The sequence below is a fragment of the Zootoca vivipara genome, chromosome 1, assembly GCF_965207765.1.
Source record: "Zootoca vivipara chromosome 1, rZooViv2.hap1.1, whole genome shotgun sequence".
In the NCBI taxonomy this organism is placed as follows: Eukaryota; Metazoa; Chordata; class Lepidosauria; order Squamata; family Lacertidae; genus Zootoca; species Zootoca vivipara.
The window spans coordinates 38,731,760-38,752,820 of NC_142582.1; the positions used below are offsets into that span (position 1 = coordinate 38,731,760).

General features: G+C 43.3%; 1 protein-coding gene across 3 annotated transcripts in view; it reads left to right on the forward strand.

Annotated features, from left to right (window-relative positions):
• The first annotated feature begins 395 nt into the window (after positions 1-395).
• LCT (lactase) overlaps positions 396-21,061 on the forward strand; it is a 113,664-nt gene continuing 92,998 nt past the window's right edge. The window contains exons 1-17 of one of the 3 annotated variants that reach the window (XM_088651966.1): positions 1,062-1,198; positions 1,677-1,768; positions 2,499-2,575; positions 3,912-3,995; positions 4,130-4,235; positions 4,930-5,008; positions 6,443-7,151; positions 8,153-8,798; positions 11,364-12,926; positions 14,417-14,685; positions 15,507-15,797; positions 16,605-16,803; positions 17,080-17,282; positions 18,285-18,382; positions 19,241-19,375; positions 19,776-19,999; positions 20,617-20,853. In XM_088651966.1, the coding sequence (XP_088508092.1) occupies positions 1,693-1,768; positions 2,499-2,575; positions 3,912-3,995; positions 4,130-4,235; positions 4,930-5,008; positions 6,443-7,151; positions 8,153-8,798; positions 11,364-12,926; positions 14,417-14,685; positions 15,507-15,797; positions 16,605-16,803; positions 17,080-17,282; positions 18,285-18,382; positions 19,241-19,375; positions 19,776-19,999; positions 20,617-20,853 (4,996 nt within the window). In that variant the 5' untranslated portion in view covers positions 1,062-1,198; positions 1,677-1,692. Of the gene's footprint in view, positions 1,199-1,676; positions 1,769-2,498; positions 2,576-3,911; positions 3,996-4,129; positions 4,236-4,929; positions 5,009-6,442; positions 7,152-8,152; positions 8,799-11,363; positions 12,927-14,416; positions 14,686-15,506; positions 15,798-16,604; positions 16,804-17,079; positions 17,283-18,284; positions 18,383-19,240; positions 19,376-19,775; positions 20,000-20,616; positions 20,854-21,061 lie in introns of all 3 variants that reach the window. The other 2 variants (XM_035130558.3, XM_088651969.1) reach the window with 2 other exon arrangements.

Consider the following 21,061-nt stretch of genomic DNA (forward strand, 5'->3'; position numbering starts at 1 on the left):
TGTCGTCGTCTCCCCCTCCCGCCCCACCAGTTCCTGTTCTTACTTTAAAATGGAAGACAAGCCCACACAATAATCATTGTTGACATGCTGTCTATTCTGTGTTTAAGTCTTTCTGCATCCTGTTTTTTACTATTATTTTCTTACTCTGATCTCGGAGTAAACTTTGGGTAGAAAACAAGTTTTTTTGTTTATCAAGGGGAATGTTAACTATTTTCCTTCCAGTTCTCTGCACTCGTGTTAGCAGCTTAGATTTGGGAACCCTGCATTTTAGTATCTTCTGGTTATCTAAATGGACTTTTCCAATATCTGTATTCAGGCCTGTATTGTTAAGCCCAGAAACTGCATTTCTACAATACTCTGCATATGATTTATTAATAATAGCACTTTCGGTGGGACTTAAACCTTTGATTGTCTTATCTTTGTGTACGTTGAGGTTAGGGAACTTGGCGTCTTTGTGATTGCACAAGTTAAATGTTAATTTTATTATCTCTGATGTAGTATAAGAGTAGCACAAGTTCTTCCACCATTGCATTAGCAGGTATGGCGCTGGTGTACAAGGTGTGTTTGATTTTTCTGTTTCCACTGCCTTGCTTTGGAGCAGGCTGGGATCTTACTCAGAAATTTATTTTAGTCGCCGGCCCTCTTAGCGATGACTTAGTAAGTCATTTAAACTTCCAAAGTGGATTTCTAAGAGAACCTCTCAATTCTGCAACGGGACAGTCAAACTATCTTTGCGATAGGCCTTCCCTACCTTCTCTGTCGCCGTATTTTGCTGAGCTCCGTGCAAGTGGCGTGACCCATTTTAAAGTCTTCTTGCCTTGGACTCACATCCTTCCGGAGGCAGATGCCCGAAACCCCAACCGGACAAACGTTGAATGCTACAGACAACTTCTGAGAACTCTCAAAGCAGCTGACCTTGAACCAGTTTTAATTCTACATCAGAAACATTTGACGAATTCTTTGGAGACCTGGCTTGCTTTGAGCAAATCTCTGACTTTCACCAACCTTTTCGTGGAATATGCAGAATTTTCCTTTGCATCTTTTGGTGACTTGGTGGACACCTGGCTCACTTTCGGCAACCTGCCTGAGGACGTGGAGCGCTTGCCGCATGGAGATCCACTGGCCCTCCCTTTTCAGGTGCTAGCTTCAGCACATGAGAAAGCTTATGAAATCTACCATGAAAAATACTCAGCAGAAGGTAAGGAAAATGGTGGGGAGGAGGGAACGTGGGATGGGCCTCTTCTAGATAATGTAACATGGGCTATGCGTGTGGGGTGTGCATGTGAATGAAGTGTGTATGGGCGACTGACTTCTGTGCACGTACTGATACTGCAAAGGCCTTGGAAGTTCTGATTGCTATTTTGGGAGGGGAGGGACATCATTTCATTTAAGAAAAAAAATCCTTTGACTTCTGTCTTGCCCACCAGGCCTCTTAGATGGGCCCAGTCATTGTCCTGCACCATCTTTCTAAGACTCCTGCCAAAATTATTTCTTGTCTGCTGAACAAATGGGCCAAGGAGCCTTATTATACAGTGGCAGTACCTCTGCCTGGCATGCTCTGGTCCATGGGGTCACGAAGAGTCGGACACGACTAAACGACTAAACAACAACACCTCTAGTTATGAACTTAATTCGTTCCGGAGGTCCGTTCTTAACCTGAAACTGTTCTTAACTAGAGGTGTGCTTTCGCTAATGGGGCCTCTTGCTGCCGCTGCGTCGCTGGAACATGATTTGCGTTCTCATCCTGGGGCAAAGTTCTCAACTCAAGGTAACTCTTCTAGGTTAGCAGAGTTTGTAACCTGAAGCGTTTGTAACCTGAGGCTTTTGTAACTCGAGGTACCACTGTATTAAAGAATGACGGGGAAAGAACACTGCTAAAATCAGAACGATCTCTTCATTCAAATCTCCCCTCAGTCCACACTTTTTCCATTAAGGCTTAAGTGCCATGAACTTCAAGTCGTGCTCCTCCTACTGATACTAAACAGAAGGTCATTCAGATGAACATGCATTCCTTTAATATATGACATGCAGTATACTCCACCAACCTTACAATGTAAGTTTCTTGGGGCAGAGATCAGTTTGTAAAGCACATGAATATTGATGTCACTACCCTATTGGTCCTAATATAAGCCACACCCAAATATAAGCCACACCTTTAAAATTCGGGGGGGGGGAACGGAGAAAAAGAGACAATACTCGAATATAAGCTGCTCTCTTAAAATTCCGCAGGCACTAACACCCGTTCTGTTTTACCGTATGTCTGTCTCAGCAGCGATACCGTAAAAGCCCATTTTTGTAAGGTCGTGAATTTAAGCCACACTTTTCACAGTCAGCATTTGGAAAAAAACAGGCTTGTATTCAGGCCAATATAATGAGAAAACTATAAAGGATTTACTGGAGATTGCTTCTAGTGAAAGTATTCCCTCTCCATTTCCCCCCCTCCTTGCATTGAAATTTTGAAAATAAAATTGACCACATTCTTTTTCTCTCATTTACAGATGGGAAAGTGTCCATTTCACTAGATGTTAGTGATGCCGGGCTGGTGTCACCAAGATCTTTCTTGACTTCAATTCTGGTAACGCCTTTTATTTTCTTGGGACTCTTTCAACAGCATATCCAGTAAAGCCAGAGGAAAGAAATTATTTCAATGTGTAATTCTTTTGTGAAACCCATTGCCACATAATTGGTTATAAAAGTGGGTTAGACGAATGAAGGGAGGGCATATCAGTGGTTTGTTTATTTGCTTGTTTTATAAGATATCTTAACTGTTCTTCCCCATAAGCTCCCTGGGCATGTTATAACTCTCTGGAAGTTATTTGCCAAAGCAGAGTTGTCTCTTTCAAGCTACATACATAGTTGTCACTTTCTCCTAATTAGGGGGTGTGGGTGGCATTGTGGCCTAAACCACTGAGCCTCTTGGGTTTGCTAATCAGAAGGTCAGCAGTTTGAATCCACCAGACAGGGTGAGCTCCCATTGCTCTATCCCAGTTTTTGCCAACCTAGCAGTTTGAAAGCATACCAGTGCAAGTAGATAAATAGATACCACTGCGGTGGGAAGGTAAACGGCGTTTCCATGCGCTCTGGTCTCCGCCATGGTGTTCCATTGTGCCAGAAGCAGTTTCGTCGTGCTGGCCACATGACCCGGAAAGCTGTCTGGACAAACGCTGGCTCCTTCGGCCTGAAAAGTGAGATGAGCACTGCACCCCATAGTCACCTTTGGCTGGACTTAACCCTCCAGGGATCCTTTATTTACCTTTTTACCTCATAATAACCAGAGGTATTCCCTGAAAATGTCAACCCACAGACCCATTTTCCATTTTCATATATAGTTAAAATGTTCTCTATCACTCTTAATGATCATTTACCAACCTTTCATTATTTTTCAAAATGGCATTTTACATGTGAGGGGGAAAAAACAGAAGCATGACATGCAAGATCACTCAGAATTTCTCTTATCCCTCACCCCACAAACCTTCGGTTAAAGAGGTCTCCAAGAAAATTGGCGATATGTTAATGATTCTTTATTTGAGAATGAGGCGGAGTTAATTGTTATGTAATTTACAGCACATTATGTCAGTCATTCCGTTAGGGAGAGCATTTCAGCGAGTCAGATAGAATGATCCTCCCTACTCTTGTGTGCTTTTCTGGGTGTCCTCGCAACACCCTCCCCTGAGCAAATTTTAGGGACTTGGGGAGAGGAGGGAGGAGCCCCATTGTGCAAGCCCAAACTCTTGCCCAATTGAATCCCACCTAGATAATAGGGAAGAATTTCAAACGGAACCACCCTCTATTATATCCAATGATACTCTTGTTCCAAGTATAAAATAATAGACGTTCCTGCTGCCTAAAGTGTAACCTCAGTTATTATAAATGCTATATCTCTCTGTGACAGTGCACTTTTTTGATTCCAGGACTCGGTAGACTTTCTCTCTCTCAACCTTCAGTACAACTGTGAAAGGGCAGCAGGTTTCCAAAAGTTGCTGGATGAGCTACAGGTAATTCTAAGCAGTTGTACCAAGTGTTCTATGGATGCTATCTGTTACTGATGGACACGGGAGGTGATGTCACACAGTTTTGACAGTCCTCCTTGATACAACTCATGCCTTTTGCTTTGCTTTTTCGCTTACAGCATATGGGGACGAACAATATGGGTATTTTGCTCTTTAGTCTCAAGTTCCACGAGTGTTCCTCCTTGCAAGAAAACCGATTTGCAACAGTGGCTTCCATTTTCAGTGGTAAGTGTCTTCTGTAGGAAGGAACTGTGGTCTTGTGGCTTGCCTGTGTGGTATTTTGGATGTGTGGGTGGAAGTGAAATACAATTTGGGCTATGCTGTGATCCGTGTATGTATGTATGTATGTATGTATGTATGTATGTATGTATGTATGTATGTATTTCAACCCTTTATATACATAGCTGCCAAGTTTTCCCTTTTCTCGCGAGGAAGCCTATTCAGCATAAGGGAAAATCCCTTAAAAAAAGGGATAACTTGGCAGCTATGTTTATATATCACCTAACAGCATGGTCTCCAAGTGGCATACAGTAAAGTTACAAAAGATTTATGTGGATAGAATTGGTTAAAGTTAACAGTAAAATCAGAGGAGCTACTTTAAATGCCTGCTGAAATGAAAAATTTGCCTTCGCCACTTTTGCCTGGGTGGGGGGAGGGGGCTGCTGTCTGATCTCAATTGTGAGAAAGTTCCACAGAATTGGGCCCACAACACTGAATGCACAGCTCCTGGCGGAAAAGAGCCAAGTCTGTCCCCACTATTACTGTATGAGAAAGACCTTGTACTATTTTACAGGAAGTGGGGCTACACTGAAAAGGATCTATGGCATAGGACTGAATGTTACTGGCCTAATGTCTGCCCTTTTCCATTGTGCTGATACTCTTCTCTTCTCTTCTCTTCCTCCTCCCCCCCTATTTTCAGCTTTTTCTGAAGTTCAAGCCTGGACAATAGGGTATGATGTGAATTGTGTCCTGAACAGCTCGTCCATTCAAGGAATTTGGTACCAAATTTTTATTTTTAATATTAAATTAGTTTGGTTATGAAGTTGTGCTACTTGCACAATTAAGACTGCAGTCCTTACACAGGACTCTGTGTGTGTGCGTGTGCGTGTGTGTGTGTGCGTGCATGCAAACATGTGTGCATGTGTATACAAGTGTCTAATATAGAGGTATATTCCAATGATGGTACTCTATGGTATGCAATACTGTTACCTTTTTATTGTTGTTGCTGACATTGGCAGCCATTTTGTGCTGGCACCAATGTCATTTTTATCAAGGTATGAGTCCTGCCAGCTCTTTTTTTTTTTAACTACAAAAAGCATTGGGTATATGTACAGTATACAGTGGTACCTCTGCTTACGAATTTAATGCGTTCCGAACGCACATTTGTAAGTCGAATCCCATAGGAATGCATTGGGAGAAAAAATTCGTAAGTCGAAGCAACCCTATCTAAAAATTCGTAAGTAGAGAAAATCCTATCTAAACCGCATCCAAGATGGCGGGCGGAGCTCCATTCGTAAGTAGAGTTATTCGTAAGTAGAGGTACCACTGTATTTAATCAGGATGTAGCAAATAAGGGTTCAACTGTGTCATATAAATATGGAACATAGACTAGCAGGCTTTATGAATCTTGGCTTGCTGTGTGTTTAGCTGAATAGTTCAAGTTTCTTTTATTCAGGGATAAGGGCCACATTCTGTCGTGAGCAACCTTCTGAGAGCCACATGGCAGGGGTGGTAGTGGGCAGGGGCAGAGCTAAAATTGAGTGGAGCAACCAATGTGACTCTTACGTTGCTACGTTCCAGCTACAGAAAGCCAGAGGTTCCTGCACATCCATCTATTTCTCTATCCAAGAAGGCAAGATACATTATCACAGTTCAAGGACACAGTCTAGCCATGTGAAAGCCATTGAGGAAGGTGCAAAGAGCAGGGCCAATGCTCTCTGCACCCTCCTCAGTGGCCTGGGGAGGCGATCCTGAGGGCCACATAGAGAGGTCCAGCAGTTTACAATTAGTTCCCAAGCCTATGATTCCCCACCGCTAATCTATATGTTGTTATACAGATTTAGGCTTGCCACATTAAAAAAAACAACAACATCTGGATAAATATCTGTATGTTTGATACCCACGATATTTGAAATCTCTAATTTCAGCCTAATTTGAATGATTATCCATCCTGACTAAAAATTTAATGATACTAAAAGTTTGATTTATTTATTTAACTTACTGCATTTATGTTCTGCGCGTCCTCTGAAGATCACAGGGTAGTTTACAATACAAGAACACAAAAATACATAACATATTAACAAACAAAACAATGACCCCCCTCCCTTATTTTGAAAGGCCATGGATTGCTTAATTGGCCAGAGGCCTAGGAGAAGAGGAATGTTTATGCCTGGTGCCTAAATTGTTGATATATTCTCTTTTTCTTTTTTTAGCTTGTACACAGGAAATCTGACCGCCCAACCAAAGGCGAAGGAAACACTGATAACTACTATTGCTCCACTTTCATCCTATCAAGCAGTTTGGGAAAGATTTGCCAGCCAACCTGAGCTGGAGAGAGACTCCTTTTTGCTTGACCTTTTCCCTAGCGGTTTTCTCTGGGGCACATCAACAGGTTCCGTCAATGTGGAAGGAGCCTGGAGAGAGGGTGGGAAAGGGGAGAGCATTTGGGATCTATATGGGCACCAGGGCCATGCCCACATGAATCAAACAGCCGATGTCGCATGCGATAGCTACCACAAGCTAGATTATGACGTTTATCTCCTTAGAGGCCTTCACCCAAATATCTATAAATTTTCTATATCCTGGCCTAGGGTTTTTGCCAATGGGAGTAAGAGCAGCTTGAACCCTCAAGGCGTAGATTACTACAACAAACTGATAGACAGCTTGCTGGATTCAAATATTGAGCCCGTGGTGACCTTGTTCCACTGGGACCTGCCACAAGCTCTGCAGGATCTTGGTGGCTGGCAAAACGAGAGCATCGTCACTGCCTTTGCAGAATATGCAGGGTTCTGCTTTGCCACTTTTGGGGATCGTGTTAAATTCTGGATTACCTTCCACGAACCCTGGGTCATTAGCTACGCTGGCTATGGCACTGGGCAGCATCCTCCAGGAATTATTGATCCAGCCGTGGCATCCTATCAGGTACTGACAACAAGTTCAGCCGCTTGGGCCTAATTTTACGGGCTGTGTTGACACCACAAATAGAAAAGGTGGACCATTGCATCCTAATCTGTGCTCTCACCAGACTTGGCCCCATGTCTGATTTTCCTAGAGGGCATGAATGGAGTCAATGGGCAGATGAGTCTTTTAAGTCTGGTCAAGCTCCCATGTTCTAATCTATAATATCAACAATCTTGCAGCAAGTGTGTGAGCCCTTCAGTTGGTCACTGTCCTTGTTCAGAGGATGGCTTTGAAACCCCAGATGTTTTTATTTAAACATCAGATTACATGATTGAAAAAAATAGAGATTGGCTGGATTTGTGCCCTTTTCATTCTTTGGCTTTCTTGTCTACCTTAATGGTATTGACATGATACATTCCAGAGAACGGTCTCTGCCAATGGGACTGTGGTGGCACAGAGGCTGTTCTCTTGGCTCTTATGCCCCCTGGCTTCTTCCCATGCCGCCAGAGAGTTGTCCCTCCCAGGGCTTGGAACAATACTGACAGGGAAAGGTGTCACAGGATAGAACAAACTCCTTACATGTTACTTCTGGCACTACAGAGTAGTATTGGAAGTGGCCGCAGTGTGGTTAGAGAGACACTGGTTGTGTACCGTTGGAAGGGACCCTCAGAAGCATTTTCATGCACTGTAAAAAAAAAACCACATTATCTTGCTCCTGATAGGGGCCACTGTATATTTGGCATCCTATATATTCAGAAGTGGTTGTCCAAATAAGCATCTTTAAACCCATATCTACAAGTAGACTGGTTGCTGACAATAACATCTGGAGGGAATCCATATTGGCTACCCTTCTCTGCTGAAGTTGGAACCAGTTCTCCAAAGTCTCAAGCAGAGGCCTTTCCTAGCATCTATATAGATCATGCAAAGGAAGAGATGTGGGGGCTTCCTTCATGAAACTGATGTGCTCTACCAGTGAGTTACACTCAGTGGAATAATACTTTCTCCTTCCCTCCCATAAAAAGGTGGCTCATGTTATTCTCAAAGCTCATTCTCAAGCCTGGCACATTTATGATACCCAGTACCGTCCTGAACAGCATGGGAAGGTGGGAATAGTATTGAATTCAGACTGGGCTGAACCCCAGACCCCAAGGAGTGCCGAGGATGTGAGAGCGGCAGAGCGCTACTTGCACTTCATGTTGGGCTGGTTTGCTCACCCAATATTCGTCAATGGCGATTACCCAGAAGTCCTGAAATCCCAGATCCAGGAGAAGAACCAGCAGTGCTCAGCTACCGTCGCCAAACTCCCTGCATTCACCGATGAGGAGAAGCAGCAAGTGAAGGGGACGGCTGACTTCTTTGGCCTTTCCCACTACACTTCTAGGCTCATCAGTGCTCCAGTGAACCATAGCTGCGCTCCAACCTATGAGGATATCGGAGACTTTTCCCAACACGTGGATCCTTCTTGGCCGCAGACGGCCGCACCTTGGCTCTACACTGTACCTTGGGGGCTGAGGAGACTGCTGCTGTTTGTGTCCAAAGAATATACTGGGACAAGGGTTCCGATTTATATAGCAGACAATGGTGCGCCGACAGATGACGGAGGCGATCTTGTTAACGACACCATGAGAGTGGATTACTACCGGCTTTATATCAACGAGGCTTTGAAAGGTACAAGGGGCTGTTATCAATTGGGGCAGGGAACAGGCACGAAAACTGGAATTGAAAGTAAACCTGTACGGATGAAGTCAAGTTTATTGACTTGGCCCCCTGTTCCCTTTCAACGCAATATCCTCCAAGATCTTATCAGACTTATCACATTCCTGTCGATCTCCAGCGTACGGTAAATATCATGCCTTGTCCCAGTGGGGAAAGGCACAGAATGAGTAGATATGTTCACCATGTGAAAATGGCATGCAAACATCACTTTTTAAATGAGATGATTTTAATTCGTTTAAAAATTGTTTGAGACACTGACCTAACTAATCGGAAGCAAATTTAATAACTTAATTAATTAAATGTCCTCAAAATAACAGTTTTGCCGAGTAATAGGCATACAATGTTAGAAAAGCAGCTCAGATGCAGTATATGAAATACACAGGTTGCTTACCTAGGTTGGCTTGGAGGACAGCACCTGAGACTTACCGTATTTTCCGGCGTATAAGACGACTGAGCATATAAGACTATCCCCAACATTTCCAGTTAAAATATAGAGTTTGGGATATACTCGCCGTATAAAAAATACGACCCGGCGTATAAGACGACTCCCCGACTTTTGAGAAGATTTTCCTGGGTTAAAAAGGAGTCTTAAACACAGGAATATACAGTACTTGCTTAGCTATCACGTTTTGTCCTGCCTGCTTAGAAGATGCAGAACTGTTTTGCTCTTCACCTCCAAACAGGTCTGGATGCCCTTTGGAGTTTAGCCTGGTGGGAAACTATGTAATTAATGTATTCATCCCAACCAGAGTATATTTTTGTCACCCCATGATAAAGGGCATCAAGGAATGCCTAGTTTGTAACCCCTGAATGCCTGAAAATGAGAACGCTCATTCACACCTTGCATCTTCATTACTTTTCGGTCACTCCTGTATCCTGTAGTGATTTACTCATAGGAGTGAACCATCAAAGATTAAATGCCACAGACAGAATTTTCACATTGCTTCTTCACTCACAAGGCTTTTCAAGAGTCAGGCTGCTTCCATCTTGGACATTTACTGTGGAATTTACATGTACTTATGTCAGGCATCCCCAACCTGCGGCCCTCCAGATGTTTTGGCCTACAACTCCCATGATCCCTAGCTAACAGGACCAGTGGTCAGGGATGATGGGAATTGTAGTCCAAAACATCTGGAGGGCCGAAGTTTGGGGATGCCTGACTTATGTCATCTGCAGGACATAGTGATCAATACATCCTCTTCCCACGTTTCCCATTACCTTACCAGTTTTGTTTTTTTCAACACACTGGAACAGCTGTACAATTTCCCCAGGATATAGACAGATGACCTATCGAGCAGCTGTTGGCAAGTCATTTGGCCAATTATGTGCTATTTAGATTGTTGTAGCCTCTGGTTCATCTCTTTCCCCTAGGAATCAGTTTTGTTGCTTCAACCCTTTCCCCTCCAAAAAGAATTGTCTTATATCTGCTTCTTTTCTCTCTTTCACTCCTCCTGTGGCCATTAAATTGTGGGTGTGGTTGGCTGGGAAAGAATACATGATCTGCAGTGCTGTAAGTGAGGAGGGAATATATAAACATGATCATAATGTAGAGCTGGGGAAAAGAACTGCACACCTGGCTACAGAATGCCATGTAGAAGTCTGGAAGAGATTTGCTGCTCCACTTGCTGCTCAAAGCCAAATGGAAATGCTACTTTATACATCTGGAGGTGCTTTTCCAGGTAGTGTATAGCCAAGTACTGTATACAGTCATACCTCGACATCCAAATGCTTCAACTTCCAAACGCTTCGACTTCCGAAGTCGACAACCCTGGAAGTCTTTTTGCCCCCCGCACGCCCGATGCCTGCGCAGAAGCACGAAATCGTGCTTCACGCATGCGCAGAACAGGCGCTTCGACATCCGAAAACCTCAACGGATCGTCTTCGTAAGTCGAGGTACCGCTGTAGTTGAGTAATAATGATGATGCATGTGTGAACCGGCCAAAGTCCTTGAACTACTTAAGTGCATTATCACTGAGCCTAGGGCTTGCCGATCAGAAGGTCGGCGGTTCGAATCCCTGCAATGGGGTGAGCTCCCGTTGCTTGGTCCCAGCTCCTGCCAACCTAGCAGTTCGAAAGCACGTCAAAGTGCAAGTAGATAAATAGGGACCGCTCCGGCGGGAAGGTAAACGGCGTTTCCGTGCGCTGCTCTGGTTCGCCAGAAGCGGCTTTGTCATGCTGGCCACATGACCTGGAAGCTGTACGCTGGCTCCCTCTGCCAATAATGTGAGATGAGCGCGCAACCCCAGAGTCGGTCACGACTGGACCTAATGGTCAGGGGTCCCTTTACCTTTACGCCATTTTGTATATTGTCTTTTACATGCAAATGACTTTAAAAGGAAATTTAAATGTGCAGATGAATAGCAATAATAGTTTGCACTGACTTGGGACAATATGGGCTACCCTCTGCAAATTCATGCCGTCGCTGCAATGCTGAGAGAAGCGGATAGTTGTGGTTATGCTATGTATTTAAACGAATGATTAAAAATCTTAACTAAATTCTGTCTCCTTCATTGACAGCTATAAAGCAAGATGAAGTTGATGTTCAAGCATACATTGCCCGATCATTGATGGATGGTTTTGAAGGCCCAGCAGGCTATAGTCAAAGGTTCGGCCTACACCAAGTGAATTTTGAAGATGCAAACAGACAAAGGACACCCAAAGAATCTGCCTATTTCTTCTCCACCATTATTGAAAATAATGGATTTCCTAGCATGGTCTCAAGAAAATTTATCCAGCCGCTCAAAAAGGATATTTCCATACCTTCACAGCTGCCTAGTTTACCAGCTTCTGAAGTTCCTTCAAAGGCAAAGGTGGTTTGGGAGAAATTTTCAAAACAGACTGATTTGGAAAGAGACACATATTTTTATGGCACCTTCCCAGACGATTTTATGTGGGGTGTTTCTACTGCTGCCTACCAAACTGAAGGAGGTTGGGATGCAGATGGGAAGGGACCTAGCATCTGGGATAATTTTACCCACATCCCAGGGAATGTTAAGAACAATGATACAGGAGATATAGCTTGCGACAGCTACAATAAAGTAGATGAAGATCTTTATTTGCTGCGAGCCTTACGGGTAAACACCTATCGCTTCTCCCTGTCGTGGCCTCGGATTTTTCCAAATGGAAGAAACAATTCTATAAATAACTATGGTGTTGATTATTACAACCGGCTGATTGATGGTTTGCTGGCCCAGAATATCACACCAATGGTCACTCTCCACCACTGGGATCTGCCCCAAGCTCTACAAGACATTGGTGGCTGGGAAAACCCTGTGATGGTTGAACTGTTTGATAGTTTTGCAGACTTTTGTTTTCAGGCATTCGGAGACAGGGTCAAGTTCTGGATTACTTTCAATGAACCTATTGCCATCTCTGTGGCAGGCTACGAAACGGGATTATTCCCACCAAATGTAAAAGATAATCCGGGCAGTGCATCCTACAGGGTTACTCATGCAATACTAAAGGCCCATGCAAGAGTTTACCACACATATGACCAGAAATATAGAGAGAGTCAGAAAGGTGTGATCTCTCTGAGTCTCAACATGGATTGGGTTGAGCCAAAGACACTAAACGATCCTCGGGATATAGAAGCTGCTGATCGTTACCTGCAGTTCATGGGAGGGTGGTTTGCACACCCAATTTTTAAAAACGGCGATTACCCAGATGCCATGAAGTGGAAAGTAGGGAACAGGAGTGAACTACAGAAACTACCATCTTCCCGGCTTCCAGGTTTCACACAAGAAGAGAAAGACTATATCAGGGGCACAGCCGATGTCTTCTGCCTGAATTATTACACTGCCGGAATTATAAAGCACAGCACCACCAGGCTGAAACCATATTCTTACGAGTATGATCAAGAACGAGTATTGGAGATTGACCCTTCTTGGCCTAGCTCAGCGTTGGAAAATATGCGGGCAGTGCCCTGGGGGCTGCGTAGGCTCTTAAACTGGATCAAAGAGGAATATAGCAATCCTCCCATTTACATTACTGAGAACGGGGTTGGGCTAAAAGCCAAGTCTGATGTTGATGACACCAGCAGGATCTTCTATTACAAAACACACATCGATGAAGTTTTGAAAGGTAAAGATGCTGTAATAACCCAATAGGTTGATGTTGTCTAGTTTTAAGATACTGGGTAGAAATAGAAGGTTGCTCAGTGTAATTAGCTAAATAATCAGTTGGAGGTCTGTGTAGACTAGTTTTAGTTTTAGATTCTAGATCAATCGTTCCCAAACTGCAGAGTCAGCACAAAGTGCTAATACGCCACAAGGCATCATTGAAAGAACTCTGTGAGTGCCAAATTAGACAACACACTGGTCACACCATTACTAGTTATGTGATTGGGTTTTTTAAAGTATATTGCTAGATCAATTGTATTGATCCAGAGCACAAGAGAAGGTGGACGGTTACAAGGGTTACAGCCTTTCATGCTAGAGTCTGGATCAATCAAGGTTGTACTCCTGAAATTTACTTTACACACACACACACATGTTTTAACACTGAACCCAGTTAAATAGTTTTAAACATATTAGGCTACTTGTATTTATATTCTGATTGCTCTGAAACTATTCTGAACCCTTCAGACCTCCCTCTTTTCTCTACAAAATGTCTGGCTAGAGGCCTCAAACTGGATTATCCAAACAGCTACACGTGAGGGTTGTTTCCGCTACATGCATTAAATTAGTCTGGTCATCCTCAGCCTTTGTGTCACAGAGTGTAATGGTACAGTCAATAAGTGTTTTAATAAGTACAAAACATCAGTAAAGAATGCAGAAGTTCTTTTTTCTTTCCTTTCTTGATAATGGTTTTGAATTATAATTATAATAATTATAATTTTTGATCTTTCCTAAATGTTTTTAGTAAAGCCTGGTTTGGGGATTTGCTATTCTTGAAAATGCATGAGTATGAAGTAAGAGCTGCAACGAAATATTGTGCAAATTCCTTACACTTTCTTTTTTTGCTTGTCAGCACCCATCTCCTAAAAAGGAACGCGGGTGGTGCTTTGGGTTAAACCACAGAGCCTAGGCCCTAGGGCTTGCTGATCAGAAGGTCGGCGGTTCGAATCCCTGCGACGGGGTGAGCTCCCGTTGCTCGGTCCCAGCTCCTGCCAACCTAGCAGTTCGAAAGCACGCCAAAGTGCAAATAGATAATAGGTACCGCTACAGCAGGAAGGTAAATGGCATTTCCGTGTGCTGCTCTGGTTCGCCAGAAGCAGCTTTGTCATGCTGGCCACATGACCTGGAAGCTGTACGCCGGCTCCCTCGGCCAATAACGCGAGATGAGCGCTGCAACCCCAGAGTCGGTCACGACTGGACCTAATGGTCAGGGGTCCCTTTACCTTTACCCATCTCCTGATCTTGTACTGGGAGGTGGTATGTAATTTAACTAAATAAATAAATAATGCTTGTGGAAAGGGGGTAAGTCAGTGGGACTTGTGAATTGGCAAGGATTGACTGTTAATATGCATGTGAACATATAATAGGTAATTAGTGTATTTTTCACAAAATTATACTTTCTTGCTCATTGTTACATTGATGGTATATTAAACAAGTGTTTTCTGTCTCTTTTAGCCCACAAGCTGGATGGCGTCAACGTTCGTGGCTATGTTGCTTGGTCTTTCATCGATAATTTTGAATGGTTAAATGGTTACGAGCCAAGATTCGGCCTTCACCAGGTTGATTTTGAAAATCCGAACAGGCCAAGAACTCCAAAACGTTCAGCGATATATTATGCTGGAATCATACGTCAGAATGGAATCCCTCTGCCAAAAGAGGGAGAATTCCTTTATGGAGAATTTCCGGAAAACTTCTATTGGAGTGTGGCATCATCAGCATATCAGGTTAGGTCCATTGGTCCCCACCCACCGGACCACTCAAAAATCGCAGAGCAGCTTAATGATTTTTCTGCTTGTGATGAAAATTGCATTGCACTGTGCTAGGTACTGTATGATACGGTTATTGCAGTTTAATTGTTTCTTTTGTTCCTTACCTGCCATATGTTATTGTACTGAAATTTGAATTCCATAATATATAAATATATAAGAAATAAAAGGAGCAACATTTAGCAATAAAAATGTAAATAAAGATTTAATGGCATGGATGAGCCAGTCTTCAGCCACAGATTTGCCGTCATGCTGCAGACCACATGAATGAAACTCCAGGTTTAGGTAGTCTATTGGTAGACTGTTGCTTGTTTGGTGGAAGCTATCCTAAACCTTCATTTTGTGAATAACATGCCAACTAAGTAAGCTGAATGCTGTTAGGCTTAAGGACCTTGATGATGGTGAATCACGGGTGAGAGCCAGGGTGATGTAATGGTTAGAGCTGCCTCCCCCCCCCCAAGCTGTTGCCCTCCAGATGTTTTGGTCTGCAATTCCCAGAACCCCTGACCACTGGCCAGTCTGCTTGTGGCTGAGGAACTTGTAGTCCAAAACATCTGGAGGGCACCAGGTTGGGGAAGCCTGGGTTAAAATGCTGGACTAAGATTGGCAAGACCCTGGTTCAGATTCCTATTCAGCCATGAAGCTCACTGGGCAACCTTTTCCTAGTCGCTCTCAGCCTAACCTAGGCTGAGGTTGTTGTGAGGATAAAAACTGAGGCTGGGGCATGTATGTTTCCTTGAGCTCGGATACAAATGTGAGAAATATTTGTTTCCTTAAAGATCGAAGGGGCATGGAGAACGGATGGGAAAGGTCTCAGTATTTGGGACCAGTTTGCACATACACCTTTGAAAATCAGCAACGATGAAAATGGAGATGTAGCTTGTGACAGCTACCACAAGATGGAGGCAGACTTGGCTATTCTGAAGGACCTCCAGGTGACTCATTATCGCTTTTCCATCTCCTGGACTCGCATTCTCCCCGATGGGACCACCAAGTACATAAATGAAGCTGGCCTGAAATACTATGAAAGGCTTGTGGATGCTCTCCTTGCGGCTAATATCCAGCCTCAGGTAAATGATTGGAGTTCTGCATGCAGGGGAACAGGTGTAATAACAGATGTAAAATCTGTAAAAATTCAGATTTTTAATTAGATTATGTTTATCAGTGTTCACTGTAGAACCTGGCAGTATCTTCAATTCTCAGACATCTTCAATTAGTGTTAAATGATCAGAGACCATTTCTTAGAGGCTGATACAAATGCATGCAGCCATATTCTAATTAGAGGAGTCTCTTATAAGCTCTACCTAACTTAAACTTGCGCAGAAGATAATGTGGGCTTAGGGTGTTATAGGACTTAACAATTATGAAATCTGCCTTGGTTTTTAAGAGAGCAGACTGCAGTGTCTTTGCTCCAGAAATCTAAGTTTCTGCATTGGAGTTCTTCCAAGTATTCACAAGGAAGTAGAATAAAATTTTATCAGGAATTCATCTTCCGCTCCCAAACTGTAGCCTTTTTCTGGACACTATTAGACATGGCAGGTCCCATCTGTGCTACACCTTCCAGGTCCCTTCCACAAGAACATCTGAAATACATCCCATATTGTACTCCTTTCTTGATTCTCACTTTCCTTGGCTGAAAGAGGGTTCAGGGAAAGGTGGAAAAGGGAGAACTGGAGATGCTACATTCAAAGTCTTGATAGCCTTGTAAAAAGTGTTGCGAATCCTTGTGTGTTTTCTGGAAATAGTTTGCTTTCTGACCATTGCAATCCAGGAATTGCTGTTGAGTTACACGTGATAGATCTGCATAAAATGGCTGACTGTGCCTGTTATTTTGACAAAATGGCAGGTGTTTGTGAATGTCTTGTCTCCTTCTCTAGGTAACTATGTACCACTGGGACCTCCCTCAGGCCCTTCAAGATGTTGGAGGGTGGGAAAATGAGACTATAATCCAGAAATTTAAAGATTACGCAGAGATCCTTTTTCAAAGATTTGGAGAGAAGGTGAAATTCTGGATAACCTTGAATGAGCCCTATGCCATTGCTAACATTGGTTACGGTTATGGAGTCTCAGCTCCAGGTAAGGTGTAGGTTTTCATTGGCAGGAGCAATCCTTTGCAAAATCATAGAGCCCTGATGATCTGAACTTGTGTGGTTACTTGTGAGAACACAGCTTTGTGATAGATGCCCAGTGAAAGTGGGAGATAATCTGATGCATTTCTTGAAGGTGTTTCCTGGCTGAAAGCCAAATTACATAGAGCTATTGAGAAACGCTATCAAAACGCACCATTAATTGCTGCTTCAGCTGAGTCCAGTGCTGCAGAATAACCCACTTCCAATCATGTTGTCTTCTTAGGCATCTCCGCCAGACCAGGCCGAGCCCCTTACATAGTGGGCCACAACTTGATCAAGGCTCACGCAGAGGTTTGGCATCTTTACAATGAAACATACCGCCCAAAGCAAGGAGGATTGATCTCTCTTTCCATCAGCGTAGAGTGGGCTGAACCCAAGAACCCTGCCAAGCAGGAGGACCTCGACGCTGCCAGGAGATATGTCCAGGTAATGTGATGACTCCATACCCTCTTAACTTCTCACAGGTGAAAATGGACCCACCTCTGTACGTTTTAGCCACACCACCCTGCTTTCACTTCCTTAGGGCAGTGTCTGTGGTATAGCACCTTCGCCAACTTTGCAGTAGCCAGGACTACACTAATGGGTATGTGATCTTCCAATTAGAGAAAGAGCAGACACAAAACCTTTGCGCAGACATTTGGTAGCTGTGGGTACCAAACACATGAAGAAGCTATCAAGAAAGCATGGACTAGCTCCTGAAAGTGTACCAGCCAGGCCCCCAGTCAATGCATAAATGATCAGTCTTTGTATGATTGGAGATACCTACACATAGGGCTCCCTTCTATGGTGCCCTGATTGACCTAGTTTCAACTTCTGTGCAGCTAAGCTGTGCATGCATACATCCTGTCTTGCAGGCCTTTTTTCCACCTGGAGCAACCCTGTATTGCAAATGCCAGGTGTGACCTAACACACTTGTCTTACAGAACTCCTCCACTGTCGGAGGCAGTAAACCTCTGTGTACCAGTTGCTGGGAATCTGAGGTGGGAAGAGAGCTGTTGTGCTCAGGTTCTGCTCACAGTTTCCCTTTGGGGCTTCTATGGGAACAGAGTGCTGGACAGGGCGGGCCTTTAGCCTCCTCGAGCAGGCTCTTTTATTATGTCCTTAACACTGCTGCAGAGACTCAGCAAAACAAGATGTCAATCCTTCTAAAGGACCCAAGGTGTTGATCCTTGGGCACCATATTTCATTTGAACACTCAAATCATAATGTTGGCCATGATCCTGACCAGTCAGCTGCCACTGTTTGGATACCTTGGGCGGTGGGGGGAGGGGGGGTGTTGCACTATCCTTTAAAAACAGACACTTAAGAGACAGGGATGAGACTTTGCCTTTTGGGTCAATCTGACAAACTGGTAACTATTGGTTCAGCCAAGAGACCTGTTGCCAAAGCGTTGCTTAATAAGCATCCCTTTTTATTTTCCTGTTGTAGTTCTTTGCTGGTTGGTTTGCTCACCCTATCTTCAGGAACGGTGACTATAGTGAGGTGATGAAAAGGAGGATACAAGAGAGAAGTGCTGGCCAATCGCGGTAAGTGTCTGGCAGGACTAACTGCAGCAGCTGGGCCACAACCACGGGCAGTCCATACTGGTGGCTCATGTCACTTAGAAGCAATTCTATCTAAATTGTTGAAATAAAAATAAACCACACATTTTGAAGGCCCCCCCTGGCTGTGTCAAAGAACAAACCTACCCTCCCCGAAGTAGTTTTCCTCTGCTGCTGTTTTCCTCCTGGTGTGCACTGCCCTCTTCCCTTAATGCCGCAGGCAACCAGCACCTAAGGCAGAGTTGCGGTTAAACTTTACTTGAAACAGAACTATCCTATACTGATAGTTCCTTCTCCTTCATCCAGGGTATGTTCAGAGCCTGTAATACTGTAGTACAGCAAGGGAGCAGGAAAGGGTGGTGATTGAGATAAAGCAGGGGACTAGTCTTTTAGAGTACCTGCAGAAGATGATGGAAAGGGGCTGATTAATTTGATTTTAAAAGTGAAGAAATTGCCCACATCATAGACAGAGGGTGGGAAGCAATGCCGTTCATAGGGCACTGACACATTTCCCGTGGAATGTTTGTGAACCTCTTATATAACATCACAGCAGTTCAGCCAGGGGTGGGGTAGGGTGGCTTTACTAACTGTTGCTGCAAAGTCATAGTGACAGTGTCAATTTTGAATGTAGTACTTTGGCTGTTTGAATAAGGTGCAGTACATGTGGTCATCATTACTGTTCATGTTAAAATTTTCAGCTACTAGCTGTTGCTTTTAAAAACAATACTTTCTCTTTGAATGACAGTGCCCCATTCTTTAAAAAAAGTAAGTTTGATAATTGAAGCTTTCCCTTTTGTTAAATGCATCTATGTGAGCCCCTCTCCCATTTTTTTTGTGTTGCAGACTCCCTGAATTTACTGAAAGTGAAAAGCAGAGGATTAAAGGCACCTTTGACTTCTTTGGTTTGAACCACTATACAACAGTATTGGCATCCAACTTAAACTATTCTTCTCTCTTTACATCCTACGATGCTGATAGGTAAGATGTGAGCATGACTTCATACTGCATCAAAGCATGTAATAATAATAATAATAATAATAATTTATTATTTATACCTCGCCCATCTGGCTGGGTTTCCCCAGCCATTCTTTTGTATACTTTTCTGGAATCTGCGCTTTCACTTTGTGCCTAATAATCTTGGTTGGGCTGGCTGCAGCTGATGGATATTGTAGACCAAAACATCAGGAGGGCATCAAGTTGGTGATCTACTAGAAAGTTTTAAGGCCGAGCACCCATTTTCCTCTCTAAACCCAGTACATTGCACACCGCATCACACTTAAGTCCCCAACAAAAGAGGTTACTTGTCTAGTATTAATAGCTGAATTTAATGGATCAATACAAATAACCTTTTCCCACATTATCATGTTCTCTTCTGCAGGGGTGTTGCCTCTATAACAGACCGCAGCTGGCTGGTTTCTGGTTCCTTTTGGTTGAAGGTGACTCCTTTTGGCTTCAGGAGGCTCCTGAAGTGGATCAAGGAAGAATACAATGACCCACCTATTTATGTGACCGAGAATGGGATTTCAGAGCGTATAGACGGGGGCTTCAATGATACTTGGAGAATACACTACTTAAGGAGTTACATCAATGAAGCTTTAAAAGGTACGTGGCTTCCCCTCTGCATGGTTCCAAATCACCCCCCAAATGTTTGTGACTCATGGATTTAAATTGATCTGTGACCCTCTGCCCTGCCCTGCATTCCTTGCAACAGAGTTGGTGGTAAGGCCCTTCTGTGTCTGTGTCTGCATAGGGCTGGGCAGAAAGCAAGACTGGTTTCTAGTGTGGGAGTTCACATGTCTTCTGGAGCTGCCCCAGGTCTTCCACTTTCTATTGACTTCAGGGGTGAAAGACTAGTCTGCAGAATCAGGACAGAATATGTTGCTTAATTCCCATTGACACAAGATCATACTCTTACTCTGGATTAAGTCCTCTAAAATGGTTACTACTATCTGGTTTCATTATTGTCATTGCCAGTAAATATGAAGACGTGAGAAAAAATTCATTAATTGATGACTTTTTGATCATCCAGATTGTGGATACAAAAGGAATTTGGGATTTTTAAAGTACAGCCAATCTCTGTTAGGAATGGATACTTTGTAAAGCACCTAGTGTTAATAAGGGGCCTTTGATTTTTACTCCCTGTTGATCATTAAAGTACAGTATAGAGTAAGCATGTATAGGGCTGCATTTAAAAACTCTTCCCCCTACCACCTTAACAGGAATTGTACTTGATGGTGTTGATTTGCGAGGCTACACTGTATGGAGCCTGATGGATAATTTTGAATGGGCAGTGGGCTTTGCTGAAAGATTTGGGTTGTATTACACCAACTTTACAGACCCAAATCTATCCAGAATTCCAAAGGAGTCTTCAAAATATTATTCATCTATCATCCGGTGTAATGGCTTTCCAGATCCAGCCACTGGGCCTCATTTGTGCCTTGAGTCACAATCTGAAGGTAGGTAAATTACTAACTGAGGAGTTAGGAAAATCCATGAAGTGGTACAGTAAAAAGAACCTAAAAGTTTTAAAAAAAATTAACTTTGCTTTTATAGAAAACTTGCATATCATGTTAATGACATCTGATTCTGGAAAGGTGATATATGGTAACAGAAGTTGGCTGTGTAAAATAAAAAAAAATTTGGTGTAATTTCCTTAAATGATTT